This window comes from Schistocerca cancellata, chromosome 8 (assembly GCF_023864275.1).
Source record: "Schistocerca cancellata isolate TAMUIC-IGC-003103 chromosome 8, iqSchCanc2.1, whole genome shotgun sequence".
Lineage (NCBI taxonomy): Eukaryota > Metazoa > Arthropoda > Insecta > Orthoptera > Acrididae > Schistocerca > Schistocerca cancellata.
The window spans coordinates 85,543,841-85,566,703 of NC_064633.1; the positions used below are offsets into that span (position 1 = coordinate 85,543,841).

The 22,863-nt window shown below is 44.0% G+C and overlaps 1 protein-coding gene across 1 annotated transcript in view; it reads left to right on the forward strand.

The window, feature by feature from the left end:
* The window catches only part of LOC126094908 (modular serine protease-like), a 225,083-nt gene that overhangs the window by 104,225 nt on the left and 97,995 nt on the right, over positions 1-22,863 (forward strand). The window contains exons 2-3 of the mRNA XM_049909547.1: positions 1,244-1,295; positions 1,377-1,493. Of these exons, the coding sequence (XP_049765504.1) occupies positions 1,244-1,295; positions 1,377-1,493 (169 nt within the window). The remainder of the gene's footprint in view (positions 1-1,243; positions 1,296-1,376; positions 1,494-22,863) is intronic.

A 22,863-nucleotide genomic window follows, 5' to 3' on the forward strand; every position in this document is an offset into this window, starting at 1 on the left:
AAGCTGGGCTATGGTCCCGCACACCGTTAGGCCGTCTTTCGCTCACGCCCCAACATCGTGCAGCCCGCCTCCAGTGGTGTCACGACAGGCGTGAATGGAGGGACGAATGGAGATGTGTCGTCTTCAGCGATGAGAGTCGCTTCTGCCTTGGTGCCAATGATGGTCATATGCGTGTTTGGCGCCGTGCAGGTGAGCGCCACAATCAGGACTGCATACGACCGAGGCACGCAGGGCCAACACCCAGCATCATGGTGTGGGGAGCGATCTCCTACACTGGCCGTACACCACTGGTGATCGTTGAGGGGACACTGAATAGTGCACGGTACATCCAAACCGTCATCGAACCCATCGTTCTACCATTCCTAGACCGGCAAGGGAACTTGCTGTTCCAACAGGACAATGCACGTCCACATGTATCCCGTGCCACCCAACGTGCTCTAGAAGGTGTAAGTCAACTACCCTGGCCAGCAAGATCTCTGGATCTGTCCCCCATTGAGCATGTTTGGGACTGGATGAAGCGTCGTCTCACGCGGTCTGCACGTCCAGCACTAACGCTGGTCCAACTGAGGCACCAGGTGGAAATGGCATGGCAAGCCATTCCACAGAACTACATCCAGCATCTCTACGATCGTCTCCATGGGAGAATAGCAGCCAGCATTGCTGTGAAAGGTGGATATACACTGTACTAGTGCCGACATTGTGCATGCTCTGTTGCCTGTGTCTATGTGCCTGTGGTTCTGTCAGTGTGATCATGTGATGTATCTGACCCCAGGAATGTGTCAATAAAGTTTCCCCTTCCTGGGACAATGAATTCACGGTGTTCTTATTTCAATTTCCAGGAGTGTATTTTACAGTACTTTCCATCTGGACTGGTGGTATGTCAATGTGAAATAAGATGTTTGTTTATTTGATGTTAATCAAATTTATTATGTATCATTGTTTTCCAGTTGGATGCTAACTGTAATAATGCTATAGTTGAGATAACTTTATCTGCAGTAAGACTGATAAGACTTTGTCCCAACATATAAATATCTGTTATTGGCTGGTTTAATTTGGTACTTGATTATTAATGGAATATACTTTTGTTAACAGTGAAACAGCATAAAAATACTACTACTAACTGACCAGAAACTCAGACTGCATTTTAGTGTCAGTAAAATCTATGCTTATTTAGCATCTAGTGACCTAACAAGGTTTTAACTACCAGTGTATCTGAAAAAAAGTTGCTTTCTTTCTTTAACAGTTTCATCTATAGCAGAAAATCCTGTGGCCAGAGTAAAAAGACAGAACTGTGGGTAAGTGATTATCATTTTCTGCTGTCTGTAATTGTAGATCAATGAGTATAAGGATTGTCATTAACCAAAATAAAATTACAGTGCACTAAACTTCCAGTGTCAGAATGGAGAATGCATAGAGCGCTTCAAAGTTTGTGATGGAGCTACTGACTGTTCAGATAAATCTGATGAAAATCAAGTGACGTGCAAGACAATTCGGTGAGTGTTTTGCATTGCAACTTGCCCTACCATTTCAAATTTTCTTGAATGTTATACTTCTACTAAGATGCGTGTCTGTATGTCTGGAGGGGTAGAGGGAAAGGTAGTATGGCAGCAGATGCCACAGATTAAGATACACCAAGTGATGATTCTTACTAAAGATTTAACTAAATTAGTGTAATTGACAATAAACAAACAATGTAAATGACAGACCACTTCCTTCGTTGTCCCTCCACAGTCTGTACCTCATTGCTATTTGGCTATGGGATTGTTAATGTGGGCTCCTCCATATACAATAACATCTCATTTGTCCATGCCCAATGTCCTTAGGGCTCCAAACACACTACCTTATTCTTTATACAGATGACCATCTATACCATTCTCCACTTGTCATTAAAGAGGAAAAATATGCAGACTGTTGACATACCTATAGGCACTTGCATGGCATCTGCATATGCCTATCTTTTTGTGTGCCATGTATAGAAATCCTTCCTAGATGCTCTAAATCATAAACTCATTGTGCAGTTCATTTGTTCCGGATATCTTCATAAGCTGGACTCACAGCCAAGATACTATATCCTCGTTCCTTCAAGCTTTAACATGTTAGGTCTTAAGTGTTTTGTCTAGCCCTCTTCAGCTCAGCTTCTTACCTCCTTTGGCATTAGCCTCAACCTTATCATTCTCCACACCAGTAATTGTCATCCCTACCTCACCAAACAGTATCTTTCATACAGTGTAGCCACCACTGCATGGGACACTTGCCGAATTGAGCAATCCTTTACATAATAGACTTATGCTGTTGCAAAGTCCTTTACTAGCAGGTGCTATCCACAAACACATAACCATCAGATCTTTTACACTATATTCTAAGAGGCTCCTAATAGAGAAGCTCACATTGTATTACATTACATTACATTACGTATACTTACTGTGCCCTGTAGTGAGGTTCTACTCCAGTATATAGAACATCTCATAAAACAAGACTATATTATAATTTCTTTAATGCAGAAAGAAAGATATGCCAAATTTTTCTTCCACAGAACTTTAACAGTAATATCACAAGCTGTGCTGTGGAGTAGTGGATGGCATCACTGGCTGGCATGCTACAGATCACCATTGCTCATCCAGTCACCAGAAAATATTTGTTGTTTAGTATTTATCATCTCTAAATGGTTCTCAAAGTATCATATGTTTGAATATTCCAGAATATTTGCACATTACAATGTTGGTGTAAATAGCAGCACTGTCTGTCAAGGAGGCATTTCTGTCTGCATGTTGGTGTCGCTGGTAAATATCATTTCAGTGCTGAGTACTACACCTTCTCCCTTCCATGCTGCATGTCTGTTGTCTTGCTGTTCTTCTTCCCCTCCCTTGGGGAACATGCCCGGGATATTTTTGGGAATTTGCTCTGAATTTTCAGTAGCCTAATACAGAACAGTCCCTCCACTGTTTCTTCCCTTTTTTTTCCTCCATGTCCTATCCTTCCTCCTTTGTCTCCTCTTCTTACTCACTGTGCACTCCTGAAGGCGGGCCCATGCTGAAGGCTGGCCCATGCATCTACTATGTAACAGATGAATGGATAATGCATAATTCCCAGCCACAGATTGACAGGCAGGGTTCACACTTACACTGGTCCCCTCAGGGGATCCACAACTCTTTTGTGGATACGTGCGTAGCGAGCATGGGACCCCGAGCTAATGTGGCCCTCCTTCCTTTCCGGGCTGCATACCTTCCTTTTCCGCATCCTTCCCTCTCCCCCATCTTCGCCCCCCCTCCCCTCACCTCTGGCTTTCTCCTCCCTTTCTCCCCCTCTGGGAGTATGGTTTGTGTCTACGTCCGGAGACGGACGCTTGTAAATGTAATGCATTCTTCGCCTTCTCTGCTTGTATGTCTTCATCCTTCCTTTGTCCTTCTTTTTTCCTTACCTCTTCTCTTTACCCTTTTCTCTGCTGCGGCGTTTGAGACCTCTCCTCTTTCCTTTCCCTTTCTTTGTTTTTCCCTTTCTCTTTCTTCCTCCCTGTGCGTGTCTGAAGGCTGACCCACGCATTTTTGTGCGTAGCCGGTGACGGAGTAACGCGTAATTCCCCGCCCCGGGTAGACAGGTAGGACACGTACGTACCCCTGGTAACGGCCAGGCCCAGGGAGGGGTGATTACCCGAGCTGATACCTTCCGAAAGTGCCAATTGGTCCCTCCGTCCGTTTTTCGGGAGGTGTGACCCGAGGTGTGAACAATCACCTAAGGCGGGAGTGCCCTCAGAGAGGGCCCCCACAAGGGAGGAGCGCGCCATCAGAGACACCGGTAATCATGGGGGATTCTTCCGCAATGGTTTCCTCAACTTCCACTATGTCTGCTCACAAGCGTAAGTTCACTGAGTCTCAGCCACAGACAGTTCTTCCATCGTTGCCACAGTTCCTTGTTGTTTCTCGGTCTGACGAAGGTCACGACTTCTCCACGATCAACCCCTTCATTATTCAGAAAGGTGTCGATGCAATTGCAGGTCCTGTAAAGTCTTGTTCCAGATTATGGAATGGCACCTTGTTGTTAGAAACAGTCAGTGCCCTCCAGGCACAAAAATTGCTGCGTACTTCACTGCTCCACACCTTCCCTGTCCGGGTTGAAGCGCACTGCACTTTAAATTCCTCGCGTGGAGTCATTTATACATGCTCCCTCGATGGATTGTCTGACGAAGAAATTCAGCACTACCTGTCTGACCAGGGCGTAACGGCTGTTCATAGAGTTATGAAAGGGGTTGACACGAACATCATTCCAACCCGCACTGTCTTCTTGACATTTGACAAAGTTCAACTCCCATTGAAAATCAAAGCACGCTATGAGATAATTTCCTTTCACCCTTACGTCCCAAACCCTACGCGTTGCTATCAGTGTCAGCGGTTCAATCACACCAGCCAGTCCTGTTCCAATCCGGCCAAATGTGTTACGTGTGGCAAGGATGCCCATGAGGGTGCTTGTCCACCTCCATCCCCTCACTGCAACAACTGTATGGGTGACCACGCTGCTTCCTCTCGAGATTGCCCCGTTTTTAAAGACGAAAAGCTCATCCAGGAAATCAGGGTGAAGGAAAAGGTATCGACCTTTGCTGCTCAAAAATTATTCGCCAGTCGACAGCCCACCGTGCCTCAGACAGGAAAATACAGCACTTTTCTTGCTTCTCCTCGGCCCACAAAGGAGGAGGCCACGCAGACTTGCGACCTCACCTTTAGTGCCACGGTCGTCAGATCGGCCAGCGCAAAGGTCGCCCGTTCAACCTCACCACTTTCGCCTGCCCACTCTATGGCTCACCCTTCATCGGGTTCTGCTAAATCTCGAGCCCAAAAGTCAGCCACCAACACTTCGAAAAAAGAGCATACTCGTGAAGATTTTTTACGTACCCCAACTTCACAACCATCGGTTCCTCCTTCATCTAAACATCATATTTCCAAGAAGGCTACAAAGAAACCCAGTTCATCTCCTTCTCCACCAAGGCATGTCCCATCTACAGCACCACCTGGCGGAAATCGCCCTCGGCCATCTTCGGTGTCGCTGAGGCGCACTGCTAGCGGCCGATCAACCGGCCGATCGCTGGTGGCAGGAGCTGCTCCTGAACAACCTATGGATCAGGATCTTCTGCCTTCTTATGATCCTACTCGCTGGTCATCTTCTGTCTTCAGGAAACAAAGCTGCGTCCCCATGACTGCTTTGTTCTCCCTCATTTTCAGTCCGTCCGATTTGATCTCCCCTCTGTTGAAGGCACTCCAGCCCATGGAGGACTCATGATTCTTCTCCATGATACTCTCCATTATCACCCAATCCACTTAAACAGTTCCTTCCAAGCTGTCACGGTCTGTCTTTCCCTTTCTGGATATACCTTTTCTCTTTGTACTGTATACATTCCATCGTCCACACCAATGGCATGAGCTGATCTCCTTCATCTTCTTGGTCAGCTCCCACCCCCCTATTTGCTGGTTGGGGACTTCAATGCCCACCACCCGCTTTGGGGATCTCCACATCCTTGTCCACATGGCTCACTATTGCTAGACGTCTTCCACCAAGCGGATCTAGTTTGCCTCAACACTGGGGTCCCTACATTTTTGTCTGCCTCCACGACAAATTTATCTCATTTGGACCTTGTGGTCGGTACTGTTCCGCTAGCTCGGCGCTTCGAATGGTTCGCCCTTGATGATACACGCTTGAGTGACCGCTTTCCATGTGTCCTTAGACTGCAGCCTCAACTGCCATACATGCGCCCGTGACGCTGGAAGTTTGCCCAAGCCGATTGGACACTTTTTTCGTCTCTAGCGACATTCGATGACCATCACTTTCCCAGCGTCGATGATGAGGTCACACATATTACCGACGTTATTCTTACAGCTGCAGAACGTTCAACACCACGCACCTCCGAATTGCCCCAGCGCCCCCCAGTTCCTTGGTGGAACGAGGCGTGCCGTGACGCAATACGTGAGCGGCGACATGCTCTTCCCGTTTTCCGCCACCATCCTACTTTGGCCAACTGTATCCGCTATAAGCAGTTCCGTGCGCGATGTCGTTGTGTCATCCACGATAGCAAGAAGGCAAGCTGGACATTCTTTATTAGCTCATTTAACACCTTCACTCCCTCCTCGGAAGTTTGGAGTCGGCTTCGACGGTTATCAGGCGTGCCTAGTTTCTCCCCGTTCTCTGGGCTCACTGTCGTGCATGATACATTAGTGGACCCCATCGCAATTTCTAACTCATTACGTCAGCACTCTGCTGAGATTTCAAGCTCTTCAAATTACCCACCAGCTTTTCTCCCGAAGAAACGTGCAGCGGAAGTGCGACCTCTTGCTTTCTCCTCTCAAAATCGCGAAAGCTACAATACTGTTTTCTCCATGCGGGAACTGCAACATGCACTCTCTTCTTCTCGCTCCTCCGCCCCAGGACTGGATGGTATCCACGTCCAAATGTTGCTGCATTTATCAACCCATAGTCTGCGTTACCTCCTTCGCATTTATAATCGAATTTGGACCAACAGTACTTTTCCCAGACGATGGCGGGAAGCTATCGTCGTTCCTGCTCCGAAACCTGGAAAGGACAAACATCTCCCCTCTAGCTATCGCCCCATTTCTCTCACGAGTAGTGTCTGTAAGGTTTTGGAGCGTATGGTGAATTGCCGTTTAGCTTGGTGGCTGGAGCCCCGCAGTCTTTTAACACCTGCCCAATGCGGATTCCGAAAGCATCGTTCTGCAGTTGACCATCTTGTTGCTCTCTCCACTTATATCATGAACAATTTTCTCCGGAAACGCCAAACAGTAGCAATATTTTTTTGATCTGGAGAGAGCATACGATACCTGTTGGAGGACAGGCATCCTCCACACACTGTTCTCTTGGGGCTTTCGAGGTCGGCTGCCCCTTTTTCTTCGCGAATTTATGGCAGAACGCACAATTAGGGTGAAGGTGAACACTACTCTCTCCCGTACTTTCACCCAAGAAAACGGGGTACCCCAGGACTCTGTGCTGAGTGTTGTACTGTCTGCCATTGCCATAAATCCAGTTATGGATTGTCTCCTTCCTGATGTCTCGGGCTCCCTCTTTGTGGACAATTTTGTGATCTACTACAGCTCTCAATGGACCAGCCTTCTTGAACGACGTCTTCAAGGATGTCTCGATCGCCTCCACTCTTGGAGCATCGACACCGGCTTCCGTTTTTCTCCCAGTAAGACCGTTTGTGTTAATTTTTGGCGACGTAAGGAGTTTCTTCCGCCCTCCTTACATCTAGGTCCTGTCAACCTTCCATTTTCAGACGTCGCTAAATTCTTGGGTCTTATGTTTGACAGAAAACTGTGCTGGTCCTCCCACGTTTCCTATCTTTCGGCTCGCTGTCTGCGATCCCTCAACACCCTCCGTGTCCTGAATGTTACCTCCTGGGGAGTGGACTGAGTGGTCCTTCTCCACCTCTATCGCGCCTTAGTGCACTCGAAATTGGACTATGGAAGCAGAGTCTACTCCTCTGCTCGGCCGTCTATTCTTCGGCGTCTCGACTCTATCCCCCACCATGGATTACGTTTAGTGTCTGGAGCTTTTTACACCAACCCTGTGGAAAGCCTTTATGCTGAGACTGCTGAACCTCCACTGTCCAATCGGCGAGCAGTCCTTCTGAGTCGTTATGCTAGCCATCTGTCTTCCATGCCTGCTAATCCAGCCCATGACATTTTTTTCGACGCCTCCATTGATGTAGGGTATGCAGGCCGCCCCTCCTCCCTACTACCAGTGGGAGTCCACTTCCGTCAACTGCTCCATTCTCTTTCCTTCCGCTTTCCTAAAACCTTCTTGACAACTTGGGGTACAGCACCGCTTTGGCTCCGTCCTCGAATCTGCCTGACCTTTGCCAGTTTCCCAAGGATGGTACCCCTTCACTTGTTTATCGTTGGGCATTTTCTGCTCTATGTGCACAAATGAAGTTTTCGAGCCATCAGTGTAAATAAATGTGGCATCCATCATTAGGTGTAGGGAATGCCTATATTGTTGGCGACACCCCAAATCAATTTCGGCTTCCCGACCAGTGTTTGGTTTATACTGCGGAGCTTTATGCTGTTCTCCAGGCTGTCCACTACATCCGCCGCCATCAGCGGATACAGTATATTATCTGTTCAGATTCTCTCAGCTCTCTCCTCAGTCTCCAAGCTCTTTACCCTGTCCACCTTCTGGTCCACCGGATTCAGGACTGTCTTCGCTTGTTCCACCTGGGGGGGCGTCTCGGTGGCGTTCCTCTGGCTCCTGGGACACATTGGTATCTGCAGAAATGAGGTGGCCGATATAGCAGCCAAGGCTGCAGTCTGTCTCCTTCAGCCAGCTATTCAATTGATTCCCTTCGCCAATCTACGGAGCGTTTTATGTTGTTGTGTTGTTCTTTTATGGCATGCACATTGGTCGACACTTCCCCGTAATAAACGTGAAAGCTCTTCCTTGTGCTTGGACCTCTTCCTCCTGAACGCGTCGTCTGGAGGAGGTAATTTTAACTAGACTTCGGATAGGGCACTGTCTTTTTAGCCATTGACATCTTTTAAGCGGTGATCCTCCCCCACTCTGTCCTCACTGCTCTCAGCTGTGGACGGTAAGACACCTTTTAATTGAGTGCCCCTATTTTACTCTGTTACACGCCCGTCTACAGCTGTCGCCTGATATATCGTCAATTTTAGCAGATGACACGCGCTTGGCCGATCATGTTCTCGAATTTATTAGTGCCAGTGAAATGACATCAGTCATTTGAAGTTTTTTTTTTTTGGGGGGACAACCAATCCCTTTCTGTAGTGGATTTTTAAGCCTTCCTTCTGCTTTTAGTTTCTCCTATTTTATGAGTTTCGTTCCCATTGCTCCTGGTCTCCATTTTCGGTTTTTTACTGTTTCCTAAGTCATGGACTGGGCGCTAATGGCCATAGCAGTTTTGCGCCCTAAAAAAAAAAAAAAACTTACACTGTTACGTCCCCAAACTCTCAAAGAGAGGAGGGGGGCCACAGTTGGAAAGTGTGTGCCATCGGAGACATTGGTAAACATCGGAAATTTTCTCACAGTGAGCCTGACACCATTTCAGTTTATTACTAAAAATAAACAGAGTCGGGCTAAAGATTCTAAGACGGTCACAGCTGCACGTCAGTTCCTCATGGTATCATGTACTGAAGATGGTCAGTCCTTTGCTATGGTTAGTGTTTATTATTTAGAGAGATGTTGATGCAACTGCCAGCCCTGTGAAGTCATTCTCTCATTTACACAGCGGCACTTCGCTTTTGGAGACTAATTGTGATTCTCAAATGCTGAATTCTTCATGTGGTGGTGTGTGTGTGTGTTTTTTTTTCCTCACAAGGGTGCTTGACTTACCTCTCTGACCAGGGCATCACTACAGTCCATCAGGTCATGAAAAAGATAGGTGCCTCCTTCGTGCCTACATGCATTCTTTTTGTTACGTTCAATAGAGTAGTGCTTCCGTGAATGATCAAAGCAGGCTATGAAGTCATCATCGTCCGACCATACATTCCAAATCCAGTGTGCTAGTACCAGTATCAACATTACAGCCACACTTGAATTTCTTGTCAAAACATGGCCAAATGTTTTACTTGGGGTAGGGATGCTCACAAGGGCAATTTCCCACCTCCTTCTCCCAGCTGTATCAATTGCAATGGCAACCATGCAGCCTCATTTCAAGGATGTCCCATGTATCTCAGTGAGTGGGCCATTCAGGAAATCCAGCTGAAGGAGAAAGTGCCTTACCCTGTTGCTTGCAAGTTCTTGGTTAGTCAGAAGCCTTTAATTTTACCATCTGGTACTAGTCTTGCTACACCTCACTCCATGAAGGACATGGCCACACAGATTTGTGGCCTCAAATTCAATGCTGCAGTTGTAAAATCATCCAGTATCATGGTATCACCACCACCTGCTGCACAGCCAGCAGGTGAGAATGGACAGAAGGTATACTCTTTTGAAGACTTTATGTTCCTCCAGCAAACACACACCTGAATCTTCATCTGCCAGTCGTAAAGTCTCCAAGAAATCAAGCAAAGACAACTGCTCTTCTCCTTTGCTGACTCTGAGATCCTCTTCAGTGGTTTTGTCACATGATACTGTCACCTGGATGACCTCCTTTTTTCCAGTGTGCACAGCCAACCATTTTTCTGCCATGGAATATGCAGACCAACCCAGTGAGAATGCTGACACCTCTCTAGATCTTATGGAGCAGGATCCTCTAGTCTCTGCGCCATGTAGCAGTGAGTTTTCAAAGGCTGGTACTTGGCAGCAGCTGAGGTGAGAACCCTTCTCTCTTCCCCATCCTCCCTTTCCCTGTCATGACTCTTCCCCAATGGAACCTCCATAGCATTAGATCGAGCAAGGAGGAATTATGGCTGCTCTTGGAATCACAGTTTCCACTTGTTTGTTGCCCCCAGGATACAAAATTGTGTTCTAACAGTCACTTTGATCCCTTGCATTTCTTATCAGTGAAATTCGCCAACAGCCATGAAGTTGAGGTGTTATTTTATTTTCACTACCAGTTTTGGCGTTCCACTATGCCACCTTCAGGCTCCACATGCATTTCTCAAAAATAAACAGCACGGTCATACAATGCCATATATTCCTGGATGTCATAAGTTCGAAGCTGTATTCCATGTGCTTAATTCGAACACTTGGTTGCAATCAAGTCTTTGAATTAAGCACTTGGTACACGGTTTTGAACTCGTAACATCTAGGAATATATGACACAGTATGACAAAATGGTTTGTTTGGGAGACACATAAGGGACCAGAAGGTGGCACAGTGGAATGTCAAAACTGGTGGTCAGAATAAAATAAAATAACATCTGAACTACATGTCTGGTGCTGAATTTCATTGATACTTACTTGACCAGCTGATGTCCACTGCCCATGCTGGATCAGCAGATACATTCGCATTTCTTTCCAGTCTACTTCAACCCTGAGGATGGCTTTCCATCTCATGGAGGAGTCATGCTGCTCATCTGGGAAGACATTTATAGTCATACCATCTCATTGAACACCTGGTTGAAAGTTGTTGCAGTCTGCATTTTCCTTCACCTTTTCACCTTTTCTTTTTGCACCTTCTACATCTGTCATTTGGTCACTATGGCAGACTTCCTCCAGCTTATTGTAACTCCCTCACCCCTTTAATGCACACCATCCCCTTTGGGGCTCTTTCAGAACCTGTCTGAGAGGTACCCTCTTGGCTGATCTTCTCAATCTGTTCAACCTCATTTGTCTTGACACTGGAGCACCTCATTCCTTTCAAACTCCTCACACAACTATTCCCATTTGAACCTCTTGTTCTGCACTGCTCAACTTGCCCATCATCTTGAGTGGGCTGTTCTATCTGACATGTATTTGAGTGACCGTTTCCTGTATGCTGTCTGTTTGCTGACTCCTACCACAGCTACAGGTAAACCCAACTGACAGCTTTCTGAGGCTGACTGGAGGCTTTACTCCTCCTCCAGTAACCTTCAATGAATATCAATTGTCATGACCAGGTAGAGTACCTTGTGCAAACGTTATCCTTACCACCGCAGAACATCCAATTTCTTGTCCTTTTTACCACATTGTGTCCCACTCCCTTGGTGGACTGAGGAATGCCGTGACTCAATTCACGCATGGAAATAAAATTTCAACTGGACGGATGACATGTTTCCCAGATGCTGGCATAAAGGCACTGTCATACCCATACCTGAGTCCAGTCTCTCTTCTGCCAGGTGTCTTCAGCTCCCTTTTCATAGACGATTTTGCAATCTATTGCAGTTCTTCACAGACTCGTCTCCTTGGCCAGCATCTCCAGCAATGTCTTGATGTCTTTACTTATGGAGCATCAACAATAACTTTTGGTCTTCCATTGACAAAACCACTTGTATGAATTTCTGATGGTGCAATTGGTTTCTTTCACAGTCTCTACACCTTGGGCTTGTTGCTCTGCCATTCACTGGAACTATGAAGTTCCTGGGGCTCATGCTTCATAGGAAACTTTCTTTGCCCTCCCACATGGCTTATCTGGCCACCCACTGTACCCAGTCCCTCATTGTCCTACGTGTTCTCAACAGTACTTTGTGGGGAGTGGATCGGACTGCCCTTCTCTGTTTGTAATGATCGCTTATTCATTCAAAACTAGACTATAGGTATTTTTTATTTCTGCATCTTGTAATCATACTCTTCAATACGTCTAGGGGTAGATTCTTGAGGCTGAATTCTTTATTCTTTTTAACTTTGTGGGTTCCAGATGACTAGATTAATATTTAGAATGCCTGTTGCATTGTTTCTGATTGCACCTGTAATAATAATAATAATAATAATAATAATAAGTTACAAGGAAGTCACGCTTGATCAAGGTCCGCGTCACGTTCCATTTTTAACCAGACTTAACAGTCTGAGAAAAAAATGTCAATAATAATAACACGTTCCCACGTACAAGTATGCACCACAAAAAGTACTGGAGAATGATGAATACAAATTATACTGGAACAGAACCATTATAACAGATAAAACATCACCACATAACAAACCTGACATCATACTCACCAATAAAAAGAAGAAATTAACACAACTAATCGAAATATCCATACCCAATACAACAAATATACAAAAGAAAACAGGAGAAAAAATTGAAAAATACATTCAACTGGCTGAGGAAGTCAAGGACATGTGGCATCAGGATAAAGTTGACATTATACCAATTATACTATCAACTACAGGAGTCATACCACACAATATCCACCAGTACATCAATGCAATACAGCTACATCTAAACTTATATATACAACTACAGAAATCCGTAATTATTGATACATGTTCAATCACCCCAAAGTTCCTAAATGCAATATAACATATACCATACAGTTAAAAGGAAGTCACGCTTGATCAAGGTCCGCGTCACTTTCCATTTTTGACCAGACATAATGTCTGAGAAAAGAAAGAAATAATAATAATGTCACATTCTTCTATATCACACTGACTTTACAATCTCCACTTCCATAAAACCAACAATTAAATTGTTATTGTCAAAATTAAAAACATGTTAGATTCCATTAGAGACATGCCCACTACTCCTACACATTCTGTGGTGCTAACAATATTCCAGAGAGTTTACAAACATCTTTGACAAAAGAATAATCTTCACCAAGTTATATCATTATTTTATAACTGAATCCAAAAATAAATTTAATAAATATCAGATTGTGAAAGTTAATAATAAGAGTTTTAAGTATGCCAGATATTTCTTTTTCAATGACTCCTTTGCTTACCAGTATGACGTACATCCCTCTTCTGGTACCTCCTTGAATTCACTTTCAGCTATTGCTACCTGCCACCTTGGCTTCATGCCATAGCCTGTGTTCACTTTAGACTTCATGCACTTCCTAAGGACACTACTCCATATTCTATTTATCACTGTGAGTTTCTTGAGCTTCACACAGAACTTAGCAGTAGTACCTTTGTATAAACTGATTGCTCTCGGACTGACTGTGGTGTCGGTATTGGCTTCTGTAACACTTCTCAGTATTCACACCAGAGTTCTTTGCCCTGTATCAGGCCATACAGTACATCCACTGACACAGGTTTTTCAGTTCTCATATCTGCTCTGATTCTCTCAGTGCCCTTCAGAGCCTGTGTGTGCTACACACAGTCCATCCCTTAGTGTAACAGTTCCAAGAAAGCTTTCACTTGCTCACTCATGAGGGAGCACCTATGATATTAATGTGGGTCCCTGGTCACATCAGTCTGATGGGAAACAAGGCTCCTGATGCTGCTGCCAAGGCTGCAGTCATTCTAACCTTGGCCCACTAGTTCTTCCATTCCTTCCAATGATCTCCGTGTTGCCATCTGTCGTCTGTCACTTTGGCATAACCACTGGTCTTCCCTTCATGGGAACTAGCTCTGGGGTTTTAAACCTATCTGGGCTACTTGGCCAACCTCCTCTTGGCCCTCTCGCTATGAGGAGATCATTTTAGCTAGGTTATGTATTGGGCATTGTCGTTTTAGCCATTGCCATTTGTTGATAGATGATCCCCCACCGCTTTGTGCTCATTGGCATCAGCCTTTGATGGTTTACCATTTCCTGACCAAATGCCCTCTTTTTAAACGCTTACATTTTAATGTACATTATGTGATCAAAAGTATCCAGACACCTGGCTGCAAATGACTTAAAAGTTTGTGGCACCCTCCGTCAGTAATACTGGAATTCAATATGGCATAGGCCCACCCTTAGCCATAATGACAGCTTCCACTCTTAGAGGCATATGTTCATTCAGGTGCTGGAAGGTTTCTTGGGGAATGGCAGCTTATTCTTCATGGAGTGCTGCACTGAGGAGAGGTATCATTGTTGGTCAGTGAGGCCTGGCATGAAGTCGGTGTTCCAAAACATCCCAAATGTGTTCTATAGGATTCAGGTCAGGATTCAATGCAGGCCAGTCCATTACAGGGATGTTATTGTCGTGTAACCACTCTTTGTCTTTAAATATGTCTGCTTGTGTCTGTATATGTGTGGATGGATATGTGTGTGTGTGCGTGCGCGAGTGTATACCTGTCCTTTTTTCCCCCTAAGGTAAGTCTTTCCGCTCCTGGGATTGGAATGACTCCTTACCCTCTTCCGTAAAACCCAAATCCTTTCATCTTTCCCTCTCCTTCCCTCTTTCCCTCTCCTTCCATCTTTCCTGATGAAGCAACCAGGGGTTGCGAAAGCTCGAAATTTTGTGTGTGTGTTTGTGTGTTTTTTATTGTGCCTATCTACCAGCGCTTTCCCGTTTGGTAAGTCATGGAATCTCTGTTTTTAATATATATATACTCAAGCCCAAAAGAAAAAAATAGAAAAATGCATACCAGCAACATCATAAGCATTGCAGATAGTCAAGGAGAACTTTGGATAACTAAATGTCACAAGCCACAGCACATCCCTAAAGATATGTGCATAGGAACAACCGAAGCAATCCAGGATGGGCAGCTCCATACCATAAACAAAGTATTGAAGTATTGTGTTCTGCCAGCACTACAGACAAGACAGTGGAAGGAAAAACTATCAAATTGCAAATAGGATTTATCTGACAGAGGGACAACATTTCCAAGTGCTGCCTGTTTTATGTCAATTTTTGGATGCTTTCACATCTGGAATGGAGAAAAGATAGACCAAGAGGCCTGTGGTAAAACACCATATTAACACAGGGGATAATCCATCAACTAGCCAGCACTCATATAGTGTTATTAGTTGAATTACACATAATTTGGGAGGAAGTGGAAAAGATGCTGTGGATTAAAATCATTGAGTCTTCAGAGTGTTCTTGGTCCTCTCCTGTGGTCCTTGTGAAGGAGGAGGATGGCACATGACATGTCTGTACTGACTACGGGTAACAGAATAAAATCATGAAAAAGGGAGTCTGCCTATTGCTGTGCATTGATGACACCCTGGACTGCTTGGAAGGAGTCAAGTATTTCCCTGCTATGAATATTCAGACAAGTTACTGGCAAACTGAGGTTGCTGAGGATGACTGGGGAAAGACTGCCTTCATAACATATGATTCTCTCCATGAGTTTAAAGTTATGCCATTTGGGCTGTATAACACATGCATGACAAGCAGCTTTGACATCTTAAATGGATGGTGAGTCTTTGCTTCTAGATGATACTGTAATTTTTAAAAGACATTTGAAGAATATCGAAGCTGCCAGACAACCACATTGAATTATGTTCAGACTGCAGGCCCCTGCCTGAATCGCAAAAAGTGCCTCTTCATCACCAAAGAAATAAGAATCTGGTGATGCCTAATCAATGAGAATGGATCTTGCTTCTGTCCAGAGAGAGTATGAGCAGTCAGATTTTCCATCTTGTTGGCACATTTTTTATGTGAAGTTTCCTCAGAATGTGGTGGTACATCCCTTGCAAGAACTCCTGCAGAAAGATGCATAATTTTGCTGGAACAATGTGCAAGAGAGATCTTTCCTGACCTTCAAGGAGGTGCTAAAATCATCTTCAGTCCTAGCATTGTGTAACGAGAATGTTGAGAGAGAACTTCACACCATCACTAGTGGGAATGAGATATGTGCAGTTCTAGTAAAAATTCAGGGAGGTGCTGAAAAGGTGATAGCTTATGCTTCCAGAATACTATCAATATCTGAGGTAAACTACTCTACACCCAAGAAAGAGTGCCTTGCAGTTGTTCAGAGCATCAACAAGTTCAAGTCATACTGATTTGGCAATCCATTCATTATTAATATGGACCACCATTTTGGTTGACTAGCAAGAAGGGTACATTGAGTTAACTGGTGAGATGGGTGCTGAGGCTTCAGGAGCACAATGTCACAGTAGTATACAAAAGCACACACACAAGGACTGCATTTAAACCAATCATTGTTTGGAACACAGTATAGTGTATTAAATCTCAGCCATCACTCCACTAAACAACGTTGCTGCTCAACAGAGGGAAGATCCAGCACTGCTGAAAACCATAAAAGCCTCAAAGAAGGGAGAACCAACCAAAGTAAAATAGAGTTAATAAGCAGAATGTTACGTAAGATGAACTATGATGCATTGGAGCAGAAATGGTCAGTCGTCAACCCAGCCCATCTATCGCATTATCCTAAAATATTTCCATGACACTCTGGTTCTGAGTAGATTCATCACAAATCCCAGGTGATCAGACAGCAGATACAGGTATCACAGGCCAGGTCACAACTGATACATTAGACACTCCTCAAATCACTGTAAAGAATGCCAATGATGGAAGTACATGCCACAAGTACTCCCGAGGCACCTGATACCAATTCTGCCTGCAGCACCCCATTTCACCAGGTTGGAATTGTCCTCTTAGTGAGATTTCCAATGCCAATAAATGGGAATCAATGCTAATAGTATGCAGTGACTACTTCACCCGGCACACTGTGACCATAAATTTCTAACTGCCAAACATTGAGAAATTGCAAGGGTCCTTGAAGAAGACATAATTTTGAAGCATGGAGTACTATGTGCGATTGTCTCTGATTGCGGAAAAGTTGTCCACCTGAGATTGGTATTGAGGTTATTTCATGTTGCGACACCATCAACAAGATGACAACTGCCGACCACCCACAGACAGAGGGCCTCTCAGAATGTTTCACTGAGACATTAAGAGATATGCTCTGAATGTATGTTGATGCCGAACAGAGAGAGTGGAGTATAACACTGCCAGTCATTACACCTGCATATAACAGGAATGCTACAACAGAGAGCACAGGCCAGTGAGAGAGTCTAATTCTGGAAATGGAATTTTACACCTGTGCAGGAAGTGGGTTGTGTGTCATTGTTGCCATTTTAGACAGTTGTACCAGGGGAAGCAAGAGAGAGGATGTTGTTTGGTGGCTGGTGCCCTCTTTCTACAACAGAACTACACACATGTATTAACAGGATTCTTCATTAATAAGAACAAAAAGTTACTTATCTTTAAGCAAGTTGTTGTGGTACATGCTCTTCTGTAATAGTCCACAGCCTCACTGCTGGTGAAGTACAAGTCCCACTATAAACACCACACTCTCACAGCCAGTGTCGTGAACTGACAAATGTCAAAAAGAATAGTGACTGAGATAGTAACTGAACTGACTGCAACTGCGACTGACACTGTCTGTGACTGGGCTGACTTTCTGTGACTCTCTGGGCCCTCTGGTCCATGGTGACAATCTAAATACTTGTGGTCGAAAGGCTGTTGGCATCGTGTTGCTTCCTAGTCTCTTTGGTCTCTCTCTTGAAAAACAGGCTAGATTCAGTGCCTATTATCGATCCTCTTGCAACCTCTTTGCCGACTAGTGTGCTGGCGACAGCTTATGCTGACACATTCCTCCTTCCCCCTCCCCTTCGAAATGCTGCTCTGTTGTTATGTAGGGAAAATGCAAACAATTACTGGGAGGGAAACAGGATTCTGGATGTAAAGATGAGCCAGGAGCCTGTGGACGACGACATACTCCTGACCGTACCGTGCCACCTGGTTTGTGAGGCAACAGGAACATCCTCTGGAAAACTGTTGCCAGAGCGCCTGTCCAGGCCTGAGGGGGTGTCCTGGGGCATTGGCAGCATGTTATTTCCTAGTCTGTCTTTTGGCCTCTCTCCTGATATGCGCTCTTGATTCAGTGCCTATTATCAATCTTCTTGCAACCTCTTTGCCAACCAATGTGCTGGCGATGGCTTACACCACCACAATGGGATAATAGAAAAGTATTAAAATGCTGTTTCAGGTAATATATCCTTTGTCACTTGCTGGATGTCACTTAAGAGATCAAGAACTATTACCCTTCATGAAGAAGACAAAAGCATAGAGCCACAGAACAGAACTTCATCCAAGAATGTTAACAGCCTGTGTGCATAGATAATAAATATACTTTCAGTGCTAATTCATGTACTTAACTGACTTACCTACTTTTGATATGGAGTTGATTGTAGTCATGACATGACTTGACATGACATTATTACTAATATTAACATCAGTTGGTTCTACTTAGAAGTTCATCAACAGAGTAGGAGGAGTTGGCCACCAGTAAATAATTCAGACTTCTGTGAAACTGAAGTTGATTAGCACTTAAACTCTTTACAGTTGCTGGTAACTTACTGAAAATGTCTGTTCCTGAATACTCCAACCATCCCCAGTAAACAGCAAAGCCTGACCCAATACCAGCCTACACAGCTATACAGGAACATCTTAACCACGTCTTCTTTTAAATCTTGACTAGCTTTTGTCATGACCCGAACTGAAGAATATTCTTACCAAAATCCTTCTCACTTTTCCCAAACTGGTGTTCCACTACCCTCAATGTCAAAGTATCATAAGTCACATCTTTGTGAAATATCTAGTTGTAAAATATAATCTCATGCACCCTTCCAACTCGAGTTATGTCCATCCCAGTCTGATGCCGTAGCATGGTTGGGTCATACCATAACAGCTTGGGACAAAGGGTCACATTTAGAAATGATACACAGGAATATAACTAAATTTGGAATGAGAAAATATTACATATGATGCCCTGATAGATTTGGTACTTGATCCATTCCTGTTCTTCACCTGAATACATTATTTAGCAAAGGCATTGGAGGACTTATGAAAACTGTGATGTTTGATGGTAAGTATACTGGTGGTATGTCCAAAAACAGCCAGCAGAACAGCATAAAAAGCCCACAACTGGTTAATAGCAAACAGCTTAACCCTTAATCTTACAAAACACTCATACTGTAAAACTCCAGAAAAATAATTGTTATTTGTAGGTAGCCAAGTATTGATCAATGAGCATACACCAAGTGAAACTTCATGTTTGAAATTCCTAAGCATCAAAATGTAGAACAGACTGAGGTGGTATTAACATGTGGATAAACTAACCAAAAATCAGTTCTCCCTATTTTGCATTTAGAAATCACTCTATTCGTTGAGCTGCAAACAAGATCGCTAGCACACTTTCACTAAATACTATCCTCTTCCATAACCCTCTGGGGTGATACAGTTAAGGCTGGAAAATCCATAGAGGTATGCAGCAAGAATATTGTGTAAAGTTGAGATTCTTATAATTCCAACACATTTTCTCCCTAATGGCATTTGTGAATAGTAACAAGAGTGAATTTGCAATGAGCTGTGGAATTCAAAACCACAGAACTAGAAATATAAATACTCTCCATCCCTATCTAGTGTCCAGAATGGAGATTTATATTTTGTTACAAAAATATTCAGCAGGTTGATAGTAGAGATCAGAAATAGTGATCATGAATGTGATGTTTGGGTTGCATACACAAGTCAAGGCACCACTGTTACATCAGTGCTAATAGTTTTCCTTTGTTCCTGCTGTAGTTCAGGGAGTGTGAAGAGTCTCAGCACTGTAGTGCCATGGTTGATTCATATTCCGACTCGTTCTTTCTTACTGAAGAATGAAGCAGTGTAAGGCTACTTGTGACATGTTGTTAACACGGGAGATGAGTATACAATCTTGGTGCTGTAAAGTAGCACTGACAGAGTGAAATGACAAATTGTCAGGATCTGATGGACGACAAACAGCTATATTTTCTGAGACTGTGGAGCATGTAAGGTGAAAATTTGATGCAAACTCTACAATTGTAAATGTATTCCATTAGAGGAGGAGTGACGTGTAGAATGAGTTTCACTCTATAGTCACTGCTTCAGATGAAAAATGTACAAATTTTGTCGGTGCAAAGAAAATGATTATTTTCTTGCTTATTCTACCTCTAGAATCAGAAAGCATATGTGCTGTGTGAAATGAAAACTGTATTTGTTTGGTCATGGCAACTTACGTTTATGGACTAACAGTGAGTTATGTAGCTTACCATTCATTTCCAAAATTATTTAGTTGGATAGATAAAAAATCTACTCACCAAGCAGCAGCAGAACATACACATAAGACTGTTGTAATTGGCAAGTGGCTCCTTCTTCAGGCAGAAGGGTTGAAGGGGAAGGAAGAAGAGTGAAGGAAAAGGACTGGAGAGGTCTAGAAAAAGATGTAGATTTTGGGGAAGTCTCCCAGAACTGTGGGTCGGGGGAGATTTACCGTACTGGATGAGGAGGAGAGACTGAGTGTTGGGAACTTCATCGGACATGATTAAAAAATCTGAGAGCTTGAACGAAATTAGAATTATATTAATACCTTCCGCTGCTAATGGGTGTTGATATATATCAACGGGGACAGGTGAAAATGTGTGCCCTGACCAGAACTCGAACCCGGGATCTCCTGCTTACATGGCAGGCACTCTACCCATCTGAGCCACCGAGGGCACAGAGGATAGTGCGACTGCAGGGACTATCTCATGCATGCCTCCTGCAAGACCCACATTCTCACTTTGTATGTCCACACACTACATTCATAGTGTCACACCCCAACACACTCATTACACATGGAAGACATTCTTACCAGTTCCGAGTTCGGGCAATATATGTGCATCTGCACAGGAGGAGGAGGTCATGACACTACAACATGTCCTTGGTTCTCACCACCCACCTGGCCTTAATTTATGTTAATTTCTTCAGTTTCAGCTTTTATTCATTGTAACTACTCTTTGCTTCACTCCGTTTTACTTTTCTACATCTGTATGTATCAACAAAGGATACAAAACAATATTCACTGCTAACCAGTCAGTCCTTCTACATCCACATCTACATACATACTCTGCAATCCACCATACGGTGTGTGGCGGAGGGTACCTTATGTTGGTACATAATTTCCTTCTGTCACTTAGACAGGTTGGATGTTTTGTGACATTTCAACTTTCTCTTGAGAATGGTCAAAGCCGAAATCATTGTTGAGTGGAAATACCTAAATGGTAATTGTTGTGGCCCACAATACAAATAACTGTGGTTTTTGTAATCTCTTTATTGGTAGACAATACACAACAGCACAAGGTGCAATAACATGAAACTGCCAGGTGGTGGTATAGTGTCAGTAATGCAAGAATGTCCAGATCTCCAAGGCTGCATGATAAGAAACAAATGTCAACATGGCATAGACTAAAGTTGGGAGGCTCATGTCAGACTAGCTATAGACAAGTGTAAACATAATTGACATTGGTGGCGCTAGTTTTGAGTCAGTGCACACAGCTGGTGTTGTAGAATCATGCTGGATGCTGACTGAGGAGCATCTAGTGTGAATCGTGCATACATGAGCGTTAGCTCAGTACAGTAGCATCTGCAGAATGCTGCCTCAGCCAGCAAAATGTATGTTCCTGGAGCGAGGTGTATACCGCTGGTGCCAGCTGATAACAAAAGTGAGACTGTGCCATAGGTTTAAGTGAAATGTGAGATTCAAAATTCTCTGCTTTTTCACACCAGAAGAAAAAAAATCAAGGAATTCAGTGCAGAGCACATCTAGTTGTGGATAAGGAACATTCTCTGAGGTGATATTTACTGTGCCATTGATGGAAAATCCAAAAGATGTGGGTGCGTCCAGTGACAAAAGGTTCTCAGTATCAGCATTGCATATGGCTGAGAAAGTAGAGTCCTCTAAACTGATGGAGTGAGTTCTGGTGCCCCTAGTTGTAAATATGTTTGAAAATTGACAAGACTGGTGGTATTGATGTAAAAATTGACTGTCCTGCCAACCAACCGCAACAAAACAAGCACTTTATTGGAGGATCCTCCCTGAGTGGTTGTTGTGTACAGGTAACATGTAACATTAACATCCATGAGACAAGAAAACACCCCAGGACAAACACATGTGACATGTCCCTGTCTGGCACATGTAGTGCAATCAGCCAAACAGAATGGGCAGTAATATCTGTCATGCTTCTGAAAACAGTCAAAGCAGGATGAGTAAGGCTGTCACAGCCTGGGGCAGCATGAGGTACCCTGTTTCCATGGAGAGGGATGTGCGTTGTTGTTGTTTGTGTACTGCCACAATGGAACTACTGCTTGCTGAATCCACCAAGTCTCAGAGTTCACTGTTCATCACAGCAGTATTCATCAAGGTATTTAAGAGCCAGCCTACCTCTTGGAGACTTTGTAGGACTGTCTAAACACAAAACTGTGCCTAATTAAGGGTCATCAAATAGTTAAGCTTTTAACTGAAACTCTTCATAGGGTGCTGCGTGGATGATTCTGTCTCTGATCTTGTCTTCTGTTTAAGATTTTTTTGCATTAGACATAAAAAACTTGCATCGTCAACTTAGCCCTTTGAGTTCAGCCACTTAACCTTGGTAGGATTGACTCTGTTGCTTTTGATAATGGTAAAACTCAAGGTAAGCATAAACACATAACAAGTCTTCAGTAGTGAGCACTTAACAAAGAACAAATTTCATCAAATGTCGGCTTATCAGGTTCCATCAGGGGGACCAGCTTACACAACAACCAATGAGTTTGTGGCAGAATCCATGATAAGAAAGTGGGTTTAGCAGAACCATCACCATTTACTTCAAAGGCCC